General features: G+C 48.2%; 1 protein-coding gene across 12 annotated transcripts in view; it reads right to left on the bottom strand.

Annotated features, from left to right (window-relative positions):
- GNAL (G protein subunit alpha L) overlaps positions 1-20,705 on the bottom strand; it is a 142,434-nt gene that overhangs the window by 97,944 nt on the left and 23,785 nt on the right. For 2 of the 12 annotated variants that reach the window (XM_049112956.1, XM_025429551.3), the window contains 3 exons: positions 8,543-8,766; positions 587-833; positions 273-345 (listed from right to left, as the gene is read on the bottom strand). In XM_049112956.1, the coding sequence (XP_048968913.1) occupies positions 273-345; positions 587-728 (215 nt within the window). In that variant the 5' untranslated portion in view covers positions 729-833; positions 8,543-8,766. The other 10 variants (XM_049112957.1, XM_035719213.2, XM_025429552.3 and 7 more) reach the window with 10 other exon arrangements.

Here is a 20,705-nt window from a genome sequence, read left to right as displayed (position 1 = left end):
CAAGCAAATTATTTTACTTTTTCACCTAGACTCTACCAAAAGGATTTGCCTCAGTGTACCAAATTCGACAACAGGCTTCTATCCACCCACCCACCCCCACCCCCACCCCCACCCCCACCCCCATCCCCACCCCCACCCCCATCCCCACCCCCACCCCCACCCCCATCCATGATCAAATTAACTGTTTAGAGAAAGCACTTTGGGGAATGCTGAGGAAAGTGGAAAAGTTTGCATGCAGTTTGGAAGCAAAAGCGAGACCGATCATTCCTTACTCGGGATTAAATCCATTGACGTGCAGGATCCTCATCTGTTTGACGATAGTGCTCTTCCCAGACTCACCAGCCCCTGCAAACAAATAAAAACGATGCTGTGGGCTGTGGCCCAACGCCATCGCCACATCTCGTGCCAACCCGGGCAGCAACTACGCCACCCCATCGCGCGTGGAGCAGCGGGCCCTGCCGGCCCGGCCCCCGCGCTCCCCGCGCTCCCCGCGCTCCCCGCGCTCGCTGCGGCTCCACGCGGGGCCGTGCGCTGGGGGCCGTGCGCTCCGCCGGGCCGGGAGTCGCCGCGCGCCCTCCGGCCTTACCCAGTAGCAGCAGCCGGTGGGTCGCCTTGTACGCCAGCCGCTCCTTCTGCAACTGCTTCTCGATCTTCTTGTTGGCCTCGCGCCGTTCTTTTTCATCGACGCCCTGGTCTTCTGCAGTCTTGCTGTTGCCCAAACACCCCATGCCTGGCCGCTTGGAGGGACGTCAGGCAGAGTTAGGTATTCGCCCAAAAAGCAATAGGGAGGCGTGGGTACGCGTGGGTCGAGCGACGGCTTCTCCTCCCCGCTGCTGAAAGAGATGCTCTGGTCTCTCGGGGCTTGATCGATCGGAACCGGCGTTCCCTCACCCTCCCTCTGCCCACCGCAAACTCCCAACTAAACAGGCTGCGAGGAAACGCGCGGAGCCAAATAAATGCTTCTTAAAGACACAGCTTAGAGTGTTCTGCCCGCGCGCAGCACCGCGCGGAGGGAGACGGGGCCGAGCGTACCGCGCTCCACTGCGCTGCGCTGCGCCCGCGCTCGCCCCGCGTCCCCGCGCGCAGCCCCGCTCCGCCCGCCCCCGCCTGCGGGGGAGCGCCCTGCCGGAGCCCCGCGGAGCCCGAGCCGCAGCCCCAGCCCCTCGGCGTGCTGAGCGGCCGCCCCGGGCCGGACCGACCGCGCCGCGGGTCCCCTGAGGGCTCCTGTGGGCACCTGCCGGCCCGCTCGCGCCCCGCAAGGCCTCCGCCGTCGGACGCGCGCCCCCTCCCGGTTCCGGGCGCCCCCGGGCCTCGGCTCGGCAGGAAAGAGGGGCTGGCCTGCTCGCAGGGTCTCTCTGGGGCGCTAGCGCCGGGGGTGCTGGAGGGGTCGGGAGCTGACCTCTGCGAGCCCGGCCCGCGGGAGGCTCACCCGCGCGGGGTCCGCACCGCCGCCGCGTGCTCGCTCGCGCCCCGCGCCTGGGAGACTGGGTCTGGGCGTGCGCTCCCCGCCGAGGGATGGCTCCGACGCCTCCTGCTCCCAGGCAGGCGAGGACTCGCGCAGGATCATGCATATTCTATCAGGGAGGAGGATCTGCAAGAGGCTCACCAGTCACACCGCCTTTGTTCCGTTCATCTTCTAGACTCTTCCAGCGCACCCACGCCGCCGCCTCCCTTAGCCTCTTGTCTTTATCTCCAGCCCCCGTTCCTCCCTCGCAGTTCTCTGAACAGCCCTACTACTTTCCTAGGAGACACTGTGGCCTCGAACCCAAGAGGGCGGAGATGGGTCTGGTTCTCCTTCCCCGTGCGGGCTGCGAGTTCCCTCCGTTACTGCTGCAGCCAGTCCGCGGAGACGTCCGTCGGCCCGCAGCCTTGCACGCGCATCCCTGGACTTGCGGGAAGGACGGCAAAGGAGGCCACGCGGCAGGCACGAGTCCGGGGCGGTGTCCGCGCTCCGGGGCGCGGGGCCCTCACACCGAATCCTTCGCGTGCCCCTGTGCGGCTGTCTTCCAGCGGCCCAGAGTCCTCCAAGCCCACCGTCCTCTCTCCGTGAGCAAGGCCTGATCTTGACAGAGCAGACACCACCTGGCGGGCTCCCCAGGCTCCTCTGCCCGGTTCCCTCTGCAGGCAGTCAGCGGGGCGCCCGGGGCGCGGCGGGCCTCTCCGTCGTCGGCAGGTCTCATTCAAATCCAACAGCACCTCCTTGCACTTCAGGTTCCTTGTTAGCGCCATTACATTCCCTCCTGCCTCAGGCAGCCAAGGGCTTAAAAGGGAACTTGACGCTGGCCTGTCCTTCCTTCCCTCCTGTTCACACCTCAGCTCCCTGGAGCCTGGCTTTGGCCCACCTCGCTACACTGAAAACATTCTCATGAGGATGATCAGGGGCCTTCCAGGTACTAAATTTCATCCATGAACTTTGGTCTTTACTTTTTTGGACCTCTCCATGGAGCTGGCACTGACTCTCTTTTGAGACAATCTTGTTCTTTGGCTTCCATCACCTGGTGGTTGTGATGTCCTACTCCCCCTCAGGCTGGTGGAGGTGCCTGGGGCCCACCCACCCTTTCTCCCCTGGTGGGGCTGACCCTATCCTCCATAGTCTGCGGGTGCAGATCTGACTATGCCCACATCACATCTCCAGCCCAGTTCACCCTCCTGCGCACGGCCATCCCCAAGGATACCTCCACTTCCATGTTTCCTGGGGATCCTCAGTTCTATCTGCCAAGGGCTGAGCTCACCCCCAACACCCACCCTCACACCTCCAGTTTGTTCCTCTCTTTTTTCAGTGATATGGCCCCTGATTATCTAAACTAGAACGTGGGACTCATTCCTGATTCCTTTCCTTTCTTGCAAACCCAACTGTTCCTGTGTCCCATGGAGTCTCTTTCCTAAATATCAAATATCTGTCCTGTCCCTTCCACCCTGTCTTCCATTACCGTGGTCTTAGGCCACTAATCTAACGTGGATTTCAGCAATGGCCTCCTGCTCACTTATTCTAGTGTTTGGTGTTGCCACAGTGACAATATGGATCTGCCATGTCCATTCCCACCACTTACGTGGTACTTCAAGATTGTGTTGGTGTAAATTCTGTGACCTCAGCTCTCAAGTCTCTCCCCTTGCCAGCACTGCCCTGATTCTCCTGCCAGCTCTACTTCCGGAACACCCTAGCTCATCCCCCTGGGTTCACAGGCTGCTTCTCTCTGTAATCCTTGGAATATCTTCTTCACTTGGCCACTTCCTAAATATCCTTCTAGCTTCACTACCTGCTCCACATTCAGTGTTAGGCCCCCATCCCCATGCTCTATTGTCTCACCAGCTCCTTGGATTGTATTTACAGCTTTTTCCAAAGTTAGCTACACTGTGGCCTCCGTGGGGGCAGGGCCTGAGTCTGGCTTTTACACCTGCTGCACCTGTGTCTTGTCCAGCAGTGGCCTGGAGAAGCTGCCCTGGGAATCTTTGTCGAATGGATGAATGAATTCCTGAAAGCCAAAGATAACTCCTGCTTGAAGTAGGTGGTCTCATGAAGGGAATTTGTCATTGGGTTTTAAGTTCAAGAAGTACTTTGACCAATTTAGTACTATACTGAAAATATTCATACATTTAAAAAAACCAAGAGCAATAAATCATTCTTCTTGACGCAGGCAGAAGCAAACATACAGTGCCATGCTATACTCTGAGCTAGGTTAAAAGTTCTAGTTTTGTGGAAGGGGACTATCTATCACCGTTGCCAGGCCTCACATTTTTGAGTTAACACAAATGTTCACACGTGGTAATATCAATCTGGCATGTACTGTGGCTGATGGGGCAGGCAGGAGGCAAAAAAGATATTTAAAATTGCATAGTATAGTGGGATGTTCATAAAGATTTGTTAATTTTCTTAATGCCAAGATTTTTTTATGATGCCAGAGACTTTTGGAAGAAAAAGTTTCAAAACAAATCCCATGAAAATTTATAAAGGGGGGATTAAGTTAGCCCACACTTTTAAGGCAGCCTAACAATTCGGTTACCTTAAAAATACAGCAAAAAGTTTCCACTTATTCAGATCCAGGCATTAGGAGGGCCCTTAATGTTGCTTGTCACCAAGCTGAGAATCAATTACACTTTTGACATCCCTAGAAATGAAATCTTTAATCTGTCAATCTGGAATCGTCTGATCATCACTAGTTAGGGAATCGGCCTCGCACACCCCTGTCCTCCCCTATGGAAAGTAACCTTGAAATAACCAGCCTGCTTTTTATCCTAGTATAGTTTCTTTGTTTCTGCTCCCTACTGGTCCTCAAAGTCTTTCATTTTCTGCAGGTCCTTGCAGCTCCTTTCTCTCAGTTAGATGGGATGCTGTCTGATTCGAATCAAGTTTTGCTCAAATAAACTCTTAAAAATTTTAATATGCCTGAGTTTATCATTAAACAGGGTTAAAGATAAATTTTTATGTTTGGAATTCAAATGAAAGTTGGATGATCATATATGATGAATAATACACTCAAGAGGTTAATGTATCAGGATAATAATAATAATATGTTCAGTGTGAAGTAGCTTCTACTAGCTGTTCACTGACTGTTGGCTCTGTGCTAGTCTGTCACACGGAATAATTTGTGTAGTGTTTGCAATAACCCTAAAAGGAACCATTGCCACCATTACTTTACAGAAGCTTAGAGGGGCGAGTAAGGTGAACCTGGGATACAAACCCTTGTATCCTGGCTGTCATAGCCACACTAATTCCACAACACACTGCTAAACATTCTAAAATAGAAAAGTAATGTCTTGTATACAGTGATGCAACTTTTTTTTTTTTTTTATACAAGAAACGCAAAGCCAGTTTTACCTAGTCTGTTACCAGGTAGGAGATCAAGACACTCGTTTTTCCCCCCCTTAATTCAATCATCTGGCCTTGTCCTACTGTGGTCTGGGAAACTAAGCCTCATTGGTGTTTTAAACCATGGAATCCGAATCCAGAATCCCAGCCGGCTCACCTGCAGTGGGGGGTGGGGGTAGGGGGTTTGGGGGGGCGCGGGGAGCATCCTGGAGCTGCTGGCACTGCCAGCCTCTGTTGCCAGGCAACGGCTGTGCGGCAGCATCGCCCTCCCCGGGAGGCCGGGAGGCGGGAGGCAAAGCGGAAAGCAGGATGCGGGAGGCAGGAGGCGGGAGGCGCGATGCGGGAAGGGGGATGCGGGAAGCAGGATGCAGGAGGCGGGATGCAGCAAGCGGGAAGCGAGATGCGGGAGGTGGGAAGTGGGAGGCGGGATGCTGCGGGAGGTGGGATGCGGGAGGTGGAAAGCGAGAGGCGGGATCCTGGAGGCGGGATGCGGGAAGTGGGAGGCGGGAGGCGGGATGCTGGAGGCGGGTTGCGGGATATGGGATGCGGAAGCGGGTAGCGGGATGCGGGAAGCGGGATATGGGATGTGGGAAGCGCATGCAGGGGCGCCCCGCTGCTGCCCGCATGCGGAGGGCGCAGGTCCACACGGCCTGTGACTGCCTAGCAGCAGAGGAAGGCCCTGGGCCCACGGGGGAAATTGGGAAGGCCTAGAGTTGGGGGCAGAAGGACGAAGGTCAAACACAGTGGCGTCTTCCTCACTCTTGTTGATATTTAAGATAGATGGGGTGTCTCAAGTGTTAGTGCGTTTGGAAATTCATTTAAATTTCTTTTACACTTAGTTTTGTAAATTTTGAATAATGATTTTAAAATTTGGTTTTCTTTCAGACCCTCTGATTGAAGTTGGCACATGTTGGGGAAAAAAACTCCACCTGTTCCCTGGTTAGTTGGACTCAAGTCCATGACAGCAGTGAGAACAGCGTTTGTTTCTCACTACCAGGGGACTCTCCACAGAAGCTGAATTAACAGCTGGGTGAAAAATTCAAGGAAACTTTCAGTTTATGACAGGTCTAGATCATTATTTTAAAATGTATTAATTGGGGGGCGACTGGGTGGCTCAGTTGGTTAAGCGTCTGCCTTTGGCTCAGGGTCCTGGGATTGAACCTCACATTGGGGCTTCCTGCTCAGTGGGGAGCCTGCTTCGTCCTCTGCCTCTGCCCTTCCCCCTGTTTGTGCTCTCTCTAGCTCTCTCAAATAAGTAAATTCTTTTAAAAAATGTATTAACTGGTCTTGTGGCATTTTATACTTTCAAGGTTACAAAAGCTTAAAACAGCACTAAGATTTTTAGGACCGATAGATCAAAAGTTTTAGAAGAAAAGAACAAAATAGTTTAGGAAAGGTGAACAGTTACTTATTCAATGCAGGGGCAGTTCTCCAAGAAACTACAAGCTGCAGCCGGTTTTGCCAACCCGAGGGTGGCAGCGTGGCCACAGGCTGAATGGACGGTGTGCACGGAGCCCTCATGGCGCTCTGTGTCACTTTAGACAACTTGCTGGTGTTTTCTTGCTTTTATTTCTTAAGCGTCTTGGTGGAAATAAACTGTGTAGATTATTTCCCTTTAGCAGCAGAGCACAGCTCACCCCATGACCTGATTATCATATACTTTAAAAATACTGTGATAGGGATCCCTGGGTGGCGCAGCGGTTTGGCGCCTGCCTTTGGCCCAGGGCGCGATCCTGGAGACCCGGGATCGAATCCCACGTCGGGCTCCCGGTGCATGGAGCCTGCTTCTCCCTCTGCCTGTGTCTCTGCCCCTCTTTCTCTCTGTGACTATCATAAAAAAAAAAAAAAAAAAAAAAAAAAAACTGTGATAAAAAGTTCTACATTTTTTAAATAGAAAATCAGGGAAACATATTCCATTTACCCTTTCTGTCCATAATAGTCTGTAATCAAATACTCTAGAATTCATTGAAATGATTTTTTTCCTTTCCTTATTCCTACTGCCAAAGTAATATTAAGTAGGTTTTGGAAGGGCCATCCACAACTTTAACCAAAATAGCAGTGAATCACTAGGAAAGGTATGTTAATCGTCTTTGACTACCCTGCAGCCAAAAACCCAGGACTGAAATATCCTCATTGGAATACACAGCTCAGTGTCACAGACAGGAGTTTAAGTACAATATAAAACCATGAGTTGAGAGGCTACTAAATAAGCTAAAATGAAACAACAACAAAAATCCCACAAAGCACAATGTGAAATCTGCACACAGGATGAAACTAGTACAGTTTTGCAGCTCAAAATGTCTGTGAAAGCCACCAAACGGGGTCAGGTGATGAGCCGACCTCAGAAGGGCAGTCTGTGGACTGTCAGCATACTGCAAGAGGAAACAGATGTATCAAAGTTGCACTTAATATACGTTTCCTAAACAGAAATCAAATAACGAGCTCAAGGATCAGAAGAGGAGAGAAAAGTAGCCTTGGGCAGCCCGGGTGGCTCAGCGGTTTAGCGCAGCCTTCAGCCCAGGGAGGGCCTGATCCTGGAGACCAGGGATCGAGTCCCACATCGGGCTCCCTGCATGGAGCCTGCTTCTCCCTCTGCCTGTGTCTCTGCCTCCCCCCCGCCCCTCTCTCTGCCTCTCATGAATAAATACATAAATAAATCTTGAAAAAAAAAAGTAGCCTTCAAACAGTGAAGATCAGCGTCCCTAGCTGTGTAATCCCTATCCTCAAGCTTAACTAGCCTGACAAAATCTGGGACTACAGCAGATTTTCAGGCCCCTGTTGTCTAATTCAGAGACTTTGATACTGATGTAAAGTTGCAAGGATAGTTTAAACAGTTTCAAAGATATTTCTTTCTTTACTAATTCACAAACATCAGATATGAAATGTAGAACTTGCAAACAAATCTACCATATGCGAATAAAACTTGAATTTTTTAAGCGTTTTTATTTTTAATTCCAGTTAGCTATCATACAGTGTTACATTAGTTTCAGGTGCACAATCCAGGGATTCAACACTTCCATACACTGCGGTATTCATGACAAGTGCCCCCCTTAGTACTCGCACCTGTGTCACCCACCCCCCTCTCCTCCCGTCCCCCCCTCAACCATCAGTTTGTTCTCTGTAGTTAGGAATCGGTTTCCTGAATAAAGCTTAAATCTTAAGGCATTTTTAAAAATGATTAAATTAGTTTTAGCACTTAGTTCTAGGTACCAAGAGTTTTCTATTCCTCAATAACTATATTCACCAAGTTTTTTTTCTTTTTTAAGATTCAATCTCATGCAATCTCTGGGGTTATAAGAATCACTGTCTAATGATTAAGAAAGAGTTCTCTTCAAACCTATTTTTTAAAACAAAGTGTATCACCCTCTTGCCCTGATTTGGAGCAAAAAGAGACAAACAATGCCATGTGCTGTGTAAATGCTTACCCATGTTCTCTCCGGGTCAGTGAAGCGCCCCTGTGCGATGTGAGAGCTTCAGGAGCCAGGGTGCCATGGATCCTTGTTTTAACACACTGATGTAGGGTTGGACTTGAGCAATGCCTACCTACCTCACAACTGTTCTCATAATTTAAGCAAATCCAGTAAACCGTGCTGTAAGGCAAGACAGCTAAGAGAATCCAGTTTTGTATCTATACAACGTAGATTCGTGGCATTGAGCTCATGTTTATCTCTTCCTACATCATCCGCAGAGATGTACCATAAACAGGATAAGAAGACGCTGAGGCCAATTTTTTACCTTCTGGAGCAGGTGGGGACATAAGACTAGCACACTCTCATCCTTCAGAGGACAAGTGACGATACGCAGGAACTCAGGGCTGGAAGGTGTCGTAGAGCCCCTGGGGGGATGGGAGGGTCCACAGGATCCACAAAAGCTTCACCAAACAGGAGGGACCCCAGGCGTGTCTTGAAAGGGGGGTCGGGCCAGGTAGGGAGAAAGAACACCCTTCAGGTGAGGAAAATCTGTGTAATGAAAGCAAAGGAGAGGGAAGAGGTACTGTACAGAAGGCAGAGGGACACAGCACACGTTACATCTCTGAGGTGGGGGGATCTCAATAAACCACAGGAAAATACAGATTCTTGGTATGGCAACTTTTCTTAAGGTAAAAGCTCTCTGGTGACTGTGTATAGCTTAATGGTTAAGAGCAGGGGCTGCGGAGCAAGAATGGCTGGGCTCACATCCCTCTTCTGCTGTGTGGTTCTGTTCCTTTCTCTATAAATGAGTGAGGACAGTGGCATAGAGTTATGGTGAAAATGATATGAGTCAATTCATCTTACCACAGTGCCTGGCAAATAGCAAGCTCTCAATAAACGCAGTAATGTTATCATTCAACATCAATTAACAAATACATATCCATGTAACTTCTCTACATGAAGCAGCATGTTGTCCTCGAGGAACTCTTGATTTTTTTCTACTAGTCGGACACATGAACAATGAGGCATAGAGCAGTCGGCACTGATTTGCTGAGGGGTCTACGTACACTCAGCTGAGCAAAGTACTAGCTGCTAGGTGGGAACATAAAGGCAATGAGACATATTGCAAATAGGGAAAAAAAACCCCACAGGTAATGGATGAATGGATAAACACAATGTGGTCTATGTGTATGATAAGATAGTATTCTGCTTTAAAAAGGAGGGACATTTTGGAGCATCTGGGTGGCTCAGTTGGTTAAGCGTCGGACCCTTGATTTTGGCTAGGGTCATGATCTCCAGGTCGGGAGATAGAGCCCGGTGGGGGGGGGGGTGCTCCATTCTGAGTGAGGAACCTGCTTGAGGACTCTCTCCCTCTCCCTCCACACCTCCCACCCTCCCTCTGCTCACATGCACTCCCTCTCTAAAAAAATAAAATAGAAGGACATTCTAAAAGATGCTGCAACATGGATAAACCTTAAAGACATGCTAGGTGAAAAAAGCCAGGCACAAAAGGACACGTAGGATCCCACTTTGTGAGGGATCTAGAGTGGTCAGATTCAGAGAGACGGAAAGTAGAATGGTGTTGCCTGGGGCTGGGGGCGGGGGAATGGGGATTAGGTGTTTAATGGGCACAGGCTTTCTGTTTGGCAGGATGAAAAAGTTTTGCGGGTGGACGGAGGCAGTGGCTGCACAACAATGGGAATGCAGTTAATGCCACCCAACTATACCCTTAAAAATAGTTAATCAAAAAAAAATAGTTAATCTGGTAAATTTTATGTTCTGCGTATTTTACACAAGAAAAACAGGAAAAAATCCACATGTAGAATCTTCATCATGACAATGGTGCAAATCTTTATTGTGGTTTCAGGATATTTGTTTCCACTTTTCTGATTATAGTTCAAGAAACTTCAAGTCGTTGTTTAGAAACATTTGCTGCAACTATAGTTTCTTACCGGCAGGTGGCAATGTAGAGCGGGAAGGACTGATGGAGGCTGGAAGGATGCTTTCTATGGGGACCAGTGCATTTATTCATTCACCATTAGGTTTATTTTATTTTATTTTTATTTTTTTTGAATGCCTATACACACATAGCCTTGAGATCATAAGGATTAATCAGACATTATCCCCCACCTCAATCAATTTACCAGTCTAGTAGAGAGGGGTAGACATGCAATCAAGTAAATGCAGTAAAGTTCTCTGAATTCTATAGGCATTACTACAGTGGGTGGGACACCTAGGGGGTGTGTGTGGTCAATTATAAAAGTGAAGAAAGAATATCATTTCCTTTCCTGGGGAACTGCATGCTAACCTTTGATAGTCCCTTTTCATCTTAATTTTAAAAAGATACTGAAAAGTGCTTTATTTCTAGCATCTCATCTGATCATCATTGCAGCCTACAAGGTGCACATTATCGTCCACATTGTGCCAATAAGGCTGTTCGTCTGAAGGCCCCACAGGGTCCCGAGAGCGGTGAAGCAGCCGTCTGATCACAGAGCCTGTGCCTTTTCCAGAAGGAACTCTCCGGTCCTTACAAATTGAAAAAAATCACATCATTCTTCTTCCACTAATTACGAAAGGAAAAATCAAACAAGCCCACCTTCTAACTCGGTTAGGCAGATTAATCTGCATATAATGAGTGATGAATTAATTAACTCTTTGCCCAGTTGCCTTAGCAACTGGTTTCTTTTAGAATTTGGCTTAGTTACAGAGTTTAAAGCAACAGTATTCCTGTGACAACAGTCAGATTGTATATGAAATGGAAGGGAACATAAACACATTTTACCACGGGTGGGAACTATGTAGCTTTCACAGAAAAGTTGGGATGGCTCTTCCTAAAGCTTGCAGGGCTGCTGACAAAGAAAAAGGGAGACAGAGCCTGATATCGGTCTGTATTTGCCCTTACGTGTTTTGTTTACATTTGTCATTAAGTAGGAACAATTTGACAGATTTAAACTGTAAATAAATGAAAGACTGACATTCAAAAGGGATAAACCCCTTTTACAGATAAATCCTAAACCATGTTAGATATATTGAAGGATTGAGCAAATGCAAAAATATGTTGATGTTGTTATTGACAGCCAGGATTTTCAGAAAGGAAGAATGACGTACAAATACAGAATGAAGGAAGGCAAGGGAAAGCCTGTGAGGATAAACTAGGATTGTAGTGGCCTCTGTGAAATCATGATTTCCAAAACATAGTATATGTTCATAGTCATGGGTACATATGTGCGTACATTTGTATGCTGTATACATATATATGTATATATAGTTAGCCTTGAACACTGCAAGGTTGGGGTGTTGCCCCCTACTCAGCTAAAAATCCATGTACAACTTTTAACTCCTCAAAAACTTAACTATAGGGGTGCTTGGGTGGCTGAGGTGGTTAAGCGTCTGCCTTTGGCTTAGGCCCTCATCTCAGGGTCCTGGGATGGAGCCCTGCGTCAAGTTCCCAGCTCAGCAGGGAGTCTGCTTCTCCCTTTTTCTCCCTCTGCCCCTCTCTCTGCCGCTCCTGCTCTCAAACTCTCTTTCAAATAAATAAATAAATAAAATGTTGAAAAACCCAAATCCAAAAAACTGAACTGCTATTAGCCTACTGTTGACTAGAAGACTTACAGTTAACATAAACAATTGATTAAATACATATTTTGTATGTTATATGTATCATATACATGTATCATATATTGTCTTCTTATAATAAAGTAAGCCAGAGAAAAGAATGTTATGAAGAAAATCACAAAAAAAAGAAAATCACAAGGAAAATATATTTACAGTACTGTATTGAAAAAAATCCACATAAAGGTGGATTCATGCAGTATGAATTTGTGTTGTTCAAGGGTCAGATGTACATACATATATTTCTTTGTTTCGTCTGCTGAAAATGCCAAGGAGTTAAGACGCTCCAGTAGCCATGAGCACATCTCCTGCCTACGTCTGACTTGTCTTGCTTATCACCGCAAGGAACCAGGGCTCCTCAGGGAAATGAGTGATATCAGTCTGGGGGGACAGGGTATCTGCAAGGTAAACCTGGAACACTGTTATGCCGAAAAGTAAGAAAGTGCTTACAGACTGCTGGGGGGTGTGTCATTGGAACACAAGAGCCAGATTGAAGGGGCTCTCATTTAGTCAAATCTCGGATGGTGTGAGCACCCAGATGTCGAGGTACAGAAATGAATTCTAGACCCCTGCGAAATGTAGGAATATTAAGTGTCTGTGCCAGTAACAAATAGATAAATAAATGGGGGAGAAGGGAGGGTTCTTGCTAGCTAGCAATGTCTCTAATTCCCTAGGGAATGGGAACAGAGTCCTGTAGAGGGTGAATCAGCATTTGCCACCAGCATAGCGAAGTCTGGGTCAGGCAAGACCCAGCAATGGAGGGTCAATCTGGGGGAACAATTTTTTTTTAACAGAGATTTTATTTTTAAAGTCATCTCTACACCCAATACGGGGCTTGAACTCATGACCCCCGAGATAGAGAATTGCATTCTCCACCAACTGAGTCAGCCGCAAGGAACATTTTCACTAGGAACAGAATTTCTGCGTGGCCCCCCACAGACTGCTAACCAGGTGCAGAGTAAAACACAGTAACTCCTCAGTGGAGAAACAAGACGACAATCGGGGTAATTAAAAGTAACACCATCAAAGGAGGAGGCGAGGACGTCCTGTGCTTCCAGATGTGGACCCTGCAAAGGCCACCCATCGTCTAGGTAGCATTCGGGCCCGGGAGGCATAGCCTGGAACCTACGTCAGGAGGAGACATCAGGCAACCCTGAAATTTAGCAAAAGGGAGGAGGGATTAATTCTTCAAAAATGGCAACATCATAAAAGGCAAAGAAGGAGAGTGGAGATGTTCCAGGTCAAGGGCAACGAAAGAGAGCTGGAAGCCGGCTGCCGGGCGGAGGGGAAGGCTACACGGGACAATCGGCTCAACCGATGAACCGGGAACTCAGATGGCCAATGAGAGATACTGTTCAGTGAGTTTCACGTTGACACGGTGTCAGTGTGAAACCCACTGAAGTTGCTGTCTGCACCGCGATGGTGCAAGACAAGTGCACACCGTTCTTGGGGCGCGGGCACAGAAGTCTCCAAGGAGTGGGGGCCCGCGATGTTGACAACTGAGGCTCCGAGGAGTCAGAAAAATTCCTATCTCTGTATCTATAGCAAAGATTCATAGAAAGAATGCAAATGATAAAGCATATGTGGCCAATGCTGGCAACAGGGGAATCTGGGCGACAGGTAGCTGAGAGGTCTTTTTTTGGAGATTTATTTGAGAGAAAGAGAGAGAGAGCACACACATGTGCATGAGTTGGGGGGAGGGGCAGAGGGAGAGAATTTTCAAGCAGACTCTGCACTGAGCACAGAGCTGATGTGGGGCTGGATTCCATGACCCATGACCTGAGCCAAAACCAAGAGTTGACCATGTGGCCAACTGAGTCACCCAGGCACCCCTCTGAGAGTTCTTTGTACTCTTCTTACACCTGAAATTTTCCTAAGTTTGAAATTACTTCCAAATAAAAAGTTAAAGCAACAGCACAGGGATTCTATGCTCCATGAAAGGCTCAAAAATGCATTAAGAATCAAGTGTCCTGGGGATCTCTGGGTGGCTCAGCAGTTTAGCGCCTGCCTTTTGCCCAGGGCGTGATCCTGGAGACCTGGGATCAAGTCCCGCATTGGGCTCCCTGTGTAGAGCCTGCTTCTCCTTCTGCCTGTGCCTGTGTCTCTGTCTCTCTCTCTCTGTTATGAATAAATAAATAAAATCTTCAAAAAAAGAAAAAGAATCAAGTGTCCCTAGGGCATCTAGGTTTGCACAGACTTCTCTTCAGGCTATGTGCCCTTGTTCAGTCAACAACCTACACATCTGTAATGTTTCTGTTCATGTCCTTTGCTGGTGCATCTAGTGCATGGGGTACAATAATAACGTGGTGTGAATGTTGGACAGATAAGAGCATCTGACCCCATCAGCGTCTGTGACTATTAGAGTTCCTTTAGCCTTGCAGGTCTTGAGTCCCCCAAAATCCCTTGCTGTCCTGCTGCCATCAAACTGGTCCTCAGCTGTTCCATGTGGGGCTCACAACACAATTTTGCCACGTGGCCTGGAAGGGGCTGTCTCTGATTCCCTACTGGGTTACTGGTCCAAGGGAAAGGGCCCTGAGGCTAGGAGGCAGACAGGCTGGGGGCATTGTCCACCTGGGCTCTGCCCATGGGAGGAGAGACCTTCCAGACACCATCCTCCCCTCTGGAAGACTGGAATCTGCCCCCCCCCCCCCCCAGGGATTCATAACTGCCCATAACAGAGGTGACAATCCGGGTTACAGGCGGTGAAGCCACGGAGGCCACGAGCTGGAGGGTACCTTGGTCTGTGCTGTGCTCAGGAAGGGCCCAAAGCCTGTCAGAAGGAAGCCCCTGGGGGGAAAAGAGAGACCACCAGCCAAGGTTTGTGGGGGTATAGGCTGTGTTCAGGTTGGGGAGCAGTGACCTGGAAGTTTGCAGCCAGGGAGCTGGGAGAGACAACTGTGGAAGGCTCCGTCTGTGGGAAGTTTCAAGTATTCAAGTAAGAAACATAAGTCAGGCCTGTCTCCTTGCAGTGCTGAGGCACCAGCAGGCCCATTAGCCCCTAAGTCCACTACCCTATGTGCCGCACAAAGGTATCCCATGCTGGGCCTTCTCCTGGTTCTGCAGACCAGGAGGCTGGCCTCTGCAGACTGTCTGGTCTGGGCTCCCAGCTCCCGGGGGGTGCAGAGGGGACAGATGGGTGGGGGGTGGGGGTCAGAGTGCTTCCCGCAGCCCTCTCCCTGCCAGGCTATGGTCTGGCTGTGGCTTCCTAACTCTACTGGGAGCCGCAGTTCCTGGCCAGAGGCCCTTTGCTTGGCTCCAACAACTGCTGTGGGCTCCTGCCCCTTAGGCCTGGGCTGGCGATGGTTCCCTGCTGTTGCCAGCTCTGGGCTGCGGCACCATCCCTTTTTGGTTGCCTGAGCCCTCTGCAAACTTTTATGAATAATACCTTCAGCAAGCCCCCTTAAGTAACCTGGTTTGAATGGGATATTTGTTTTCTGCCAGGATCCTGACCCAAACAGGGTCCCTCCTCTGGGCTGGTGTGTCCCCATGCCAGGTATGGTTTAGGAGCAGAGCCACCCAGATTTCAGAGACCACTGCTATGTTTGTCAGGTGCCACCGTAGGGTTGAAAATCCGTACAACTGTTTTTAGCCGCCTTGGCACACCGTCAGGTTCTGAGTGGGCTGTGACCTGACGTGGCCGTGCTTTCAGAAGGAAGCATGACCTTATGCTGGAAAGATTAGGGAGGGGTTCAGTCTGCACAGAACTGGAGGCCCAGCCAGGGTGGTGAAAGCAAGACACATTACAAGGAAGAGTGGAAGGGAGAAAGATTCAGAAAAACTTGCAAGAACTTGGGCAGTCAAGGAGAGGGGGAATGAAAACTTGCTCGAGGTCCTTCGAATTGACTAGAAGACTATACATACATGAGGCATTTGCAGGTCATTATCGCAAAGAAGCAAGCTGTTCTTCCACAAGGATGATTAAGATACGTACAAACTAATTCCGATGTCACCACATAAATATTTGGCTATGTGTATGTTTTTCAACATTTAATTCTTAAAAAAACTCTAAGAGTGGTATCAAATTTTTCTGCACACCCTTCACCCAGGGCCTTCATTGTTAGCATGTTGCTGCATTTGTTTTATCTTACGCTCTGTGTTTTCATACTTCATAGGCACACACTTTTTCCAGAACTATCTGAGAGTAAGATGCCAACATGTTGTTGTCAATGCATATTTCCTAAGAACATGATTCTCTCATAGAACTATAAACATCACTGCAGTCTTTTTTTTTTTTTTAAGATTTTATTTATTTATTCATGAGAGACAGAGAGAGGCAGAGACATAGGCAGAGGGAGAAGCAGGCTCCCTGCAGGGAACCCGACTCGATCCTAGGACCCCAGGGTCATGCTGTGAATTGAAGGCAGATGCTCCAGCCCGAGCCCCCCAGGCGCCCCACTTTGCTGCAGTCCTATCAGCTAATCTACAGTCTATATTCAGAGTCTACCAGTAGAAGGAGTGATGTCCCTTAGAGCCATCCCCGCTATCCCTCTTTCAGGAGCTGACCCTCTGTTACACAGCACTTAGTTGTCATGTCTGTCTCTTTAGTACATCTGGGGAATGTCCACCCTGCGGCTGATGTGGGAAAACTACGAAGGATGCTCTTCATGTGCTGAAGGAGGATGTGATCACCAGCAGCTTCCAAACAACACAGCAAAATCTCCTTACAGAAACATGCCCGTCCCTAAGGGCCTTTTGCAAATACAGGTTGTAGAATCCTGGTGCAAATCTTTTAGGACAGATGCTCTACAAGGGCGTCGTCAAGGGTGCATGGTGTTTCTTCAAATCCTCATTCAGGAGATTGCCTTTATTATTTAACTTTCAAATTAGTTAAAAATAAAATCAAGGCCTCCACAGTAAAAAGAAAGAAAACCGCAGACAAGTATCTTTAATAAAGCAATCTAACCCCACCCGTGGAAAGAAAACGTAATAGATCTTGAGGCGCAGTGACATGCTATGTCAGGTCCCCAGTGGCTGCAGAACAACGCTGATGCGCTAGCCTGTTGTCTAAAGTTATTTCTGTCACAGACTCTCCACCGCGCAGAGGGCTTGAGGGCCCCCAGGGACTGGTGGCACAGGGGAAGGGGAGGCCTTTGCTTTTGCTTCTGTCCTTCTGCATTCCCTGCCCTTTTTACAATTATTTTGTCTTTTCTTTTTTTAAAAGATGTTATTTATTTATTCATGAGAGACACACACACACAGAGAGGCAGAAACACAGACAGAGGGAGAAGCAGGCTCCCTGCAGGGAGCCCGAAGTGGGACTTGATCCCTGGACCCTGGGATCATGCCCTGAGCCCAAGGCAAATGCCCAACCGCTGAGCCTCCCTGGTGGCCCTATTTTGTATTCTTTCAAATTAAGGAGACCAATGGACACCTGAAATTATGAAATTATCTGTCCCCGGTAGCCCCCTCTTCACTTAGCCCTCCTCCCTTAGCGGCATCTCTGGCTAATACTCTTCCTGGCTGCCAACCCTCACATTGGCCAACCTCTCCCCTCCCCGCTAGTTCACCTCTCTCTTTGTGTCAAAAGGTTGCCAACAGCATCTCTGCATCTATGCAAATCCTCTCCCAAGCCTGGGCCCCTGCCAGTGTCTCCTGCCCCAAGGTGACCCTGGTCCCATGGTGACTCATCTCAGGGAAATCCCACAGGGTTTTTAATGCCCCCCCTCATTGCTGTGATTCTATGAATGCCTGGTCTCTCCAGAATAAGCCCCTCCAAATGCTGTTTCCTACAAGCCTTGTCAGATCCATGCTGTTTACTGAGTGAATGAAAGAAGGACTCCAGGGCAGCCTCCCCCAGGGACAGGTGGTGTTCCCCTGGGAACCCAAAGCCAGTGCCACGAGGTGGTTAGGATCCTAGGCTAGCCCATGACTTTCCCACAGTCCCCAGGATGCCTGTGGCGATCTCTACCCCACTGTGTCTAGTTTAGTTGGGTGTTGTACTTGTCCGCACCAATGTGGACATTAAACTCCTGACACTCAGCTCTTTCAGTTTTATTCATGTTTCACAGTCATTTCTGTTCACTATATCCTAAATGGTGGTCCTATGATATTAGAAATCTGAAGCAATATATTTATGGACATAGATTTTCCATGAACATTATTATCATCTTTTTAAAGTCTATAACCCATAAAGGAAAAGGAGTTTATTACTGCATATGAATTTTTATTTACTGCATATGAATTCCTCCCTCTAATTAAGAATAATAGGAAATATTTCAACCTCCATTGGATATATTTCTGAAACATTACTTGGCATTCCTGCTTAACCAAATAAAGTATTTCTAAAGTAACTTACCTTTCCTTGATTTTATAGGATCTTGTAGAAACCAGAAGAAATGATCAAAAGTCTACATTCTCCACTGTTGTGTTCTTTTGTATGATAATGAAATGCTTGCATGAAGGAGACTTTTTTTAAAAAAGGTTTTATTGTGGAAATTTTCAAACATATGCAGAAGTAGACAGAGGAGGCTAGCGAGTCCTATGTAAAATAATTGACAATATTGCTTAAAGTAATAAAATACGCAGTCACGGTCAGTGTGGGAGAAAGCTCTTGACATTCAGGGCCTCAGGTTTCAGCCAGAGTCCCCACGCTCTAGTTCCCAGATCCAGATGTTCCAGGGACCTCTGGTTATCCATCCTTCCACCAATCCCAAACTGAGAATTAGTGCTACAGGATGAGTGGTGAAGTATAGTGAGACGAGGAATGTGACCTTCCTGGCTGCTGCTGGTTTTTGATTTGGTATATTGGAACAGAAATATAAAATACAGCCCTATACTTACAAAAACCCACACTCAACTCCAGGCACAATTCCTACAATAGAGGAGGAAAGTGAATCCTTACTGATCCCCGATTCACTGCACACGAGGAGTGTCGTCATTGTTTTGTCACCACCTCTCGTTTTCCTTTAAAAGCTGAGTATAGAAAAGTACATAAAGTATATAGTATATACTATAAAAAGTATATAAACCAAAGTTTGGTTCCTTTGAATCTAGTTGATCATATGTTTACTACGTATGTAAATAATCAAGGCACCATCAGGTCCCCCGAGCTGGTTGGAGCCTGAGAGCAATTCCTTTGGGCCACGTCACCTTGCTTTCAGCCCTCAGAGCTCCAGTGATGATGGTTTCAACCCAATCCAGTCTGTGTGATTTGGTCCTTTTGCATAAAGAAAAGGTTACTGCTCTTGCTTCCCCCTCACCTCCACCAAGGAACCACTGAGCCTCGGGGAAGACAGCTGCACCTGTCCCAGAACAGGAGACACCCCACCCTCACTCCCACCCCTTAATCTTTCCTGGTGAGTTGGGAACATGAAAGTCTTGAAAAGTCTTGCAGTCTTGATGTTCTGCAAGTCAGCACTCGTGCAGACCTGCCCACAACGTTGCACAGTACGACTTCAATACATCAGTCAGCACTTCTTCACTGCTAATTCTCCGTCAGCTCTTTACCTTCTCACCTGCCTGATATTTGGATTCTGCTTGTGTGGATTTTATCACTGATCTCCCCAAGTATTTATTGAGTGCCAATGACATGCCAGGTGTCACAAGGAGGAAGGGACTCACACACTGACTAGCTCTGGGTTCTGTTAAGGATTCTATTCTTTACCCTGAGGACAGCAGAAGTCACAGAGCTGTTGGAAGCAGGGCCGCAACAGGGAAAGTTTGGTCTCAAAATAATTTTATTTTATTTATTTATTTATTTTTAAAGTTTTTAGATTTTTTTTTTAATTTTTATTTATTTATGATAGTCACACACACAGAGAGAGAGAGAGAGAGAGGCAGAGACATAGGCAGAGGGAGAAGCAGGCTCCATGCACCAGGAGCCCGATGTGGGATTCGATTCCAGGTCTCCAGGATCGCGCCCTGGGCCAAAGGCAGGTGCTAAACCGCTGCGCCACCCAGGGATCCCTCAAAATAATTTTAATATGTGGAGCACTTATTAGAGGTAGGACAAAACTGAAGTCAGGTGGCAGTTAGCCCGCGGTGTGCTTTCTCTGGGATAGAGATGATGGGAGCTCTTTTACAGAATGGATGGGTGCATGATCTGACCAGGAATGTAAGAACCACTTGTGAACACAAGTCTTGGGCTTGAATTTCTTTAGCACAGAAAAAATATTCCCGGAGGATGAAAAAAGAGAACATACAAATGAGGGGTGGGACCTGCTACTGGCTTAACTGCAGCTCCCATCCAGCACGCTGCTGGGTGTCGGGTAAGAGGCACGGAGGCCTCACCCACGGGGGCCCCGTAAGAGCCCATCTCCTATGCATGCACCAGACAGATCGCTTTAACCTCCCTTTGACACAAGGTAATGGAGAGAATCTCTCAGTGCCATTGTAAGTGCTTAGTACACTAACAGAATGCGAGGTTGGCGGCAGCCACCTCGGGCACCGAGCGCCAGCTCAGAGGGTCACGGGTGCCCAGGTGGCCGACTGCGAGAAGCGCCGGCTCGAAGGCCCTCGGCGCTTTCCTGTTCCACAGCGCCACCTGGCGGCCGCGTCTGGGAATAACCCCACCGCGAGCGCACAGCCCCAGCGCCTGTCACAGCTTCAAGCGCCAGCGGGACGCCAGGCACCACCTGCTGTTCCTTCCCCGCAGGACGGTGCACAGTTTCATTTCTCCTTTCCCCTCTGCTTGCTATTTCTGTTAATCAAAGCTCAGAAAACGCCTATTTAAAAAATACATAGCATCTCCTTTATGCATCCCTTCTTCCCCATCTCTTCCTAATATTGCCATCTTCCTGTCTTCTTGAATGTCCCTGAATTTCTGCTTATGTTCTTGCTGTTAGCTGTTATACATTCATGTGGGGAATATAAAAAATAGTGAAAGGGAATAAAGGGGAAGGGAGAAAAAATGAGTGGGAAATATCAGAAAGGGAGAC

Source organism: Canis lupus, chromosome 7 (genome assembly GCF_003254725.2).
Source record: "Canis lupus dingo isolate Sandy chromosome 7, ASM325472v2, whole genome shotgun sequence".
In the NCBI taxonomy this organism is placed as follows: domain Eukaryota; kingdom Metazoa; phylum Chordata; class Mammalia; order Carnivora; family Canidae; genus Canis; species Canis lupus.
Note: the sequence above shows the minus strand (reverse complement) of the source record. Positions and strands in the feature narration are given on the sequence as shown.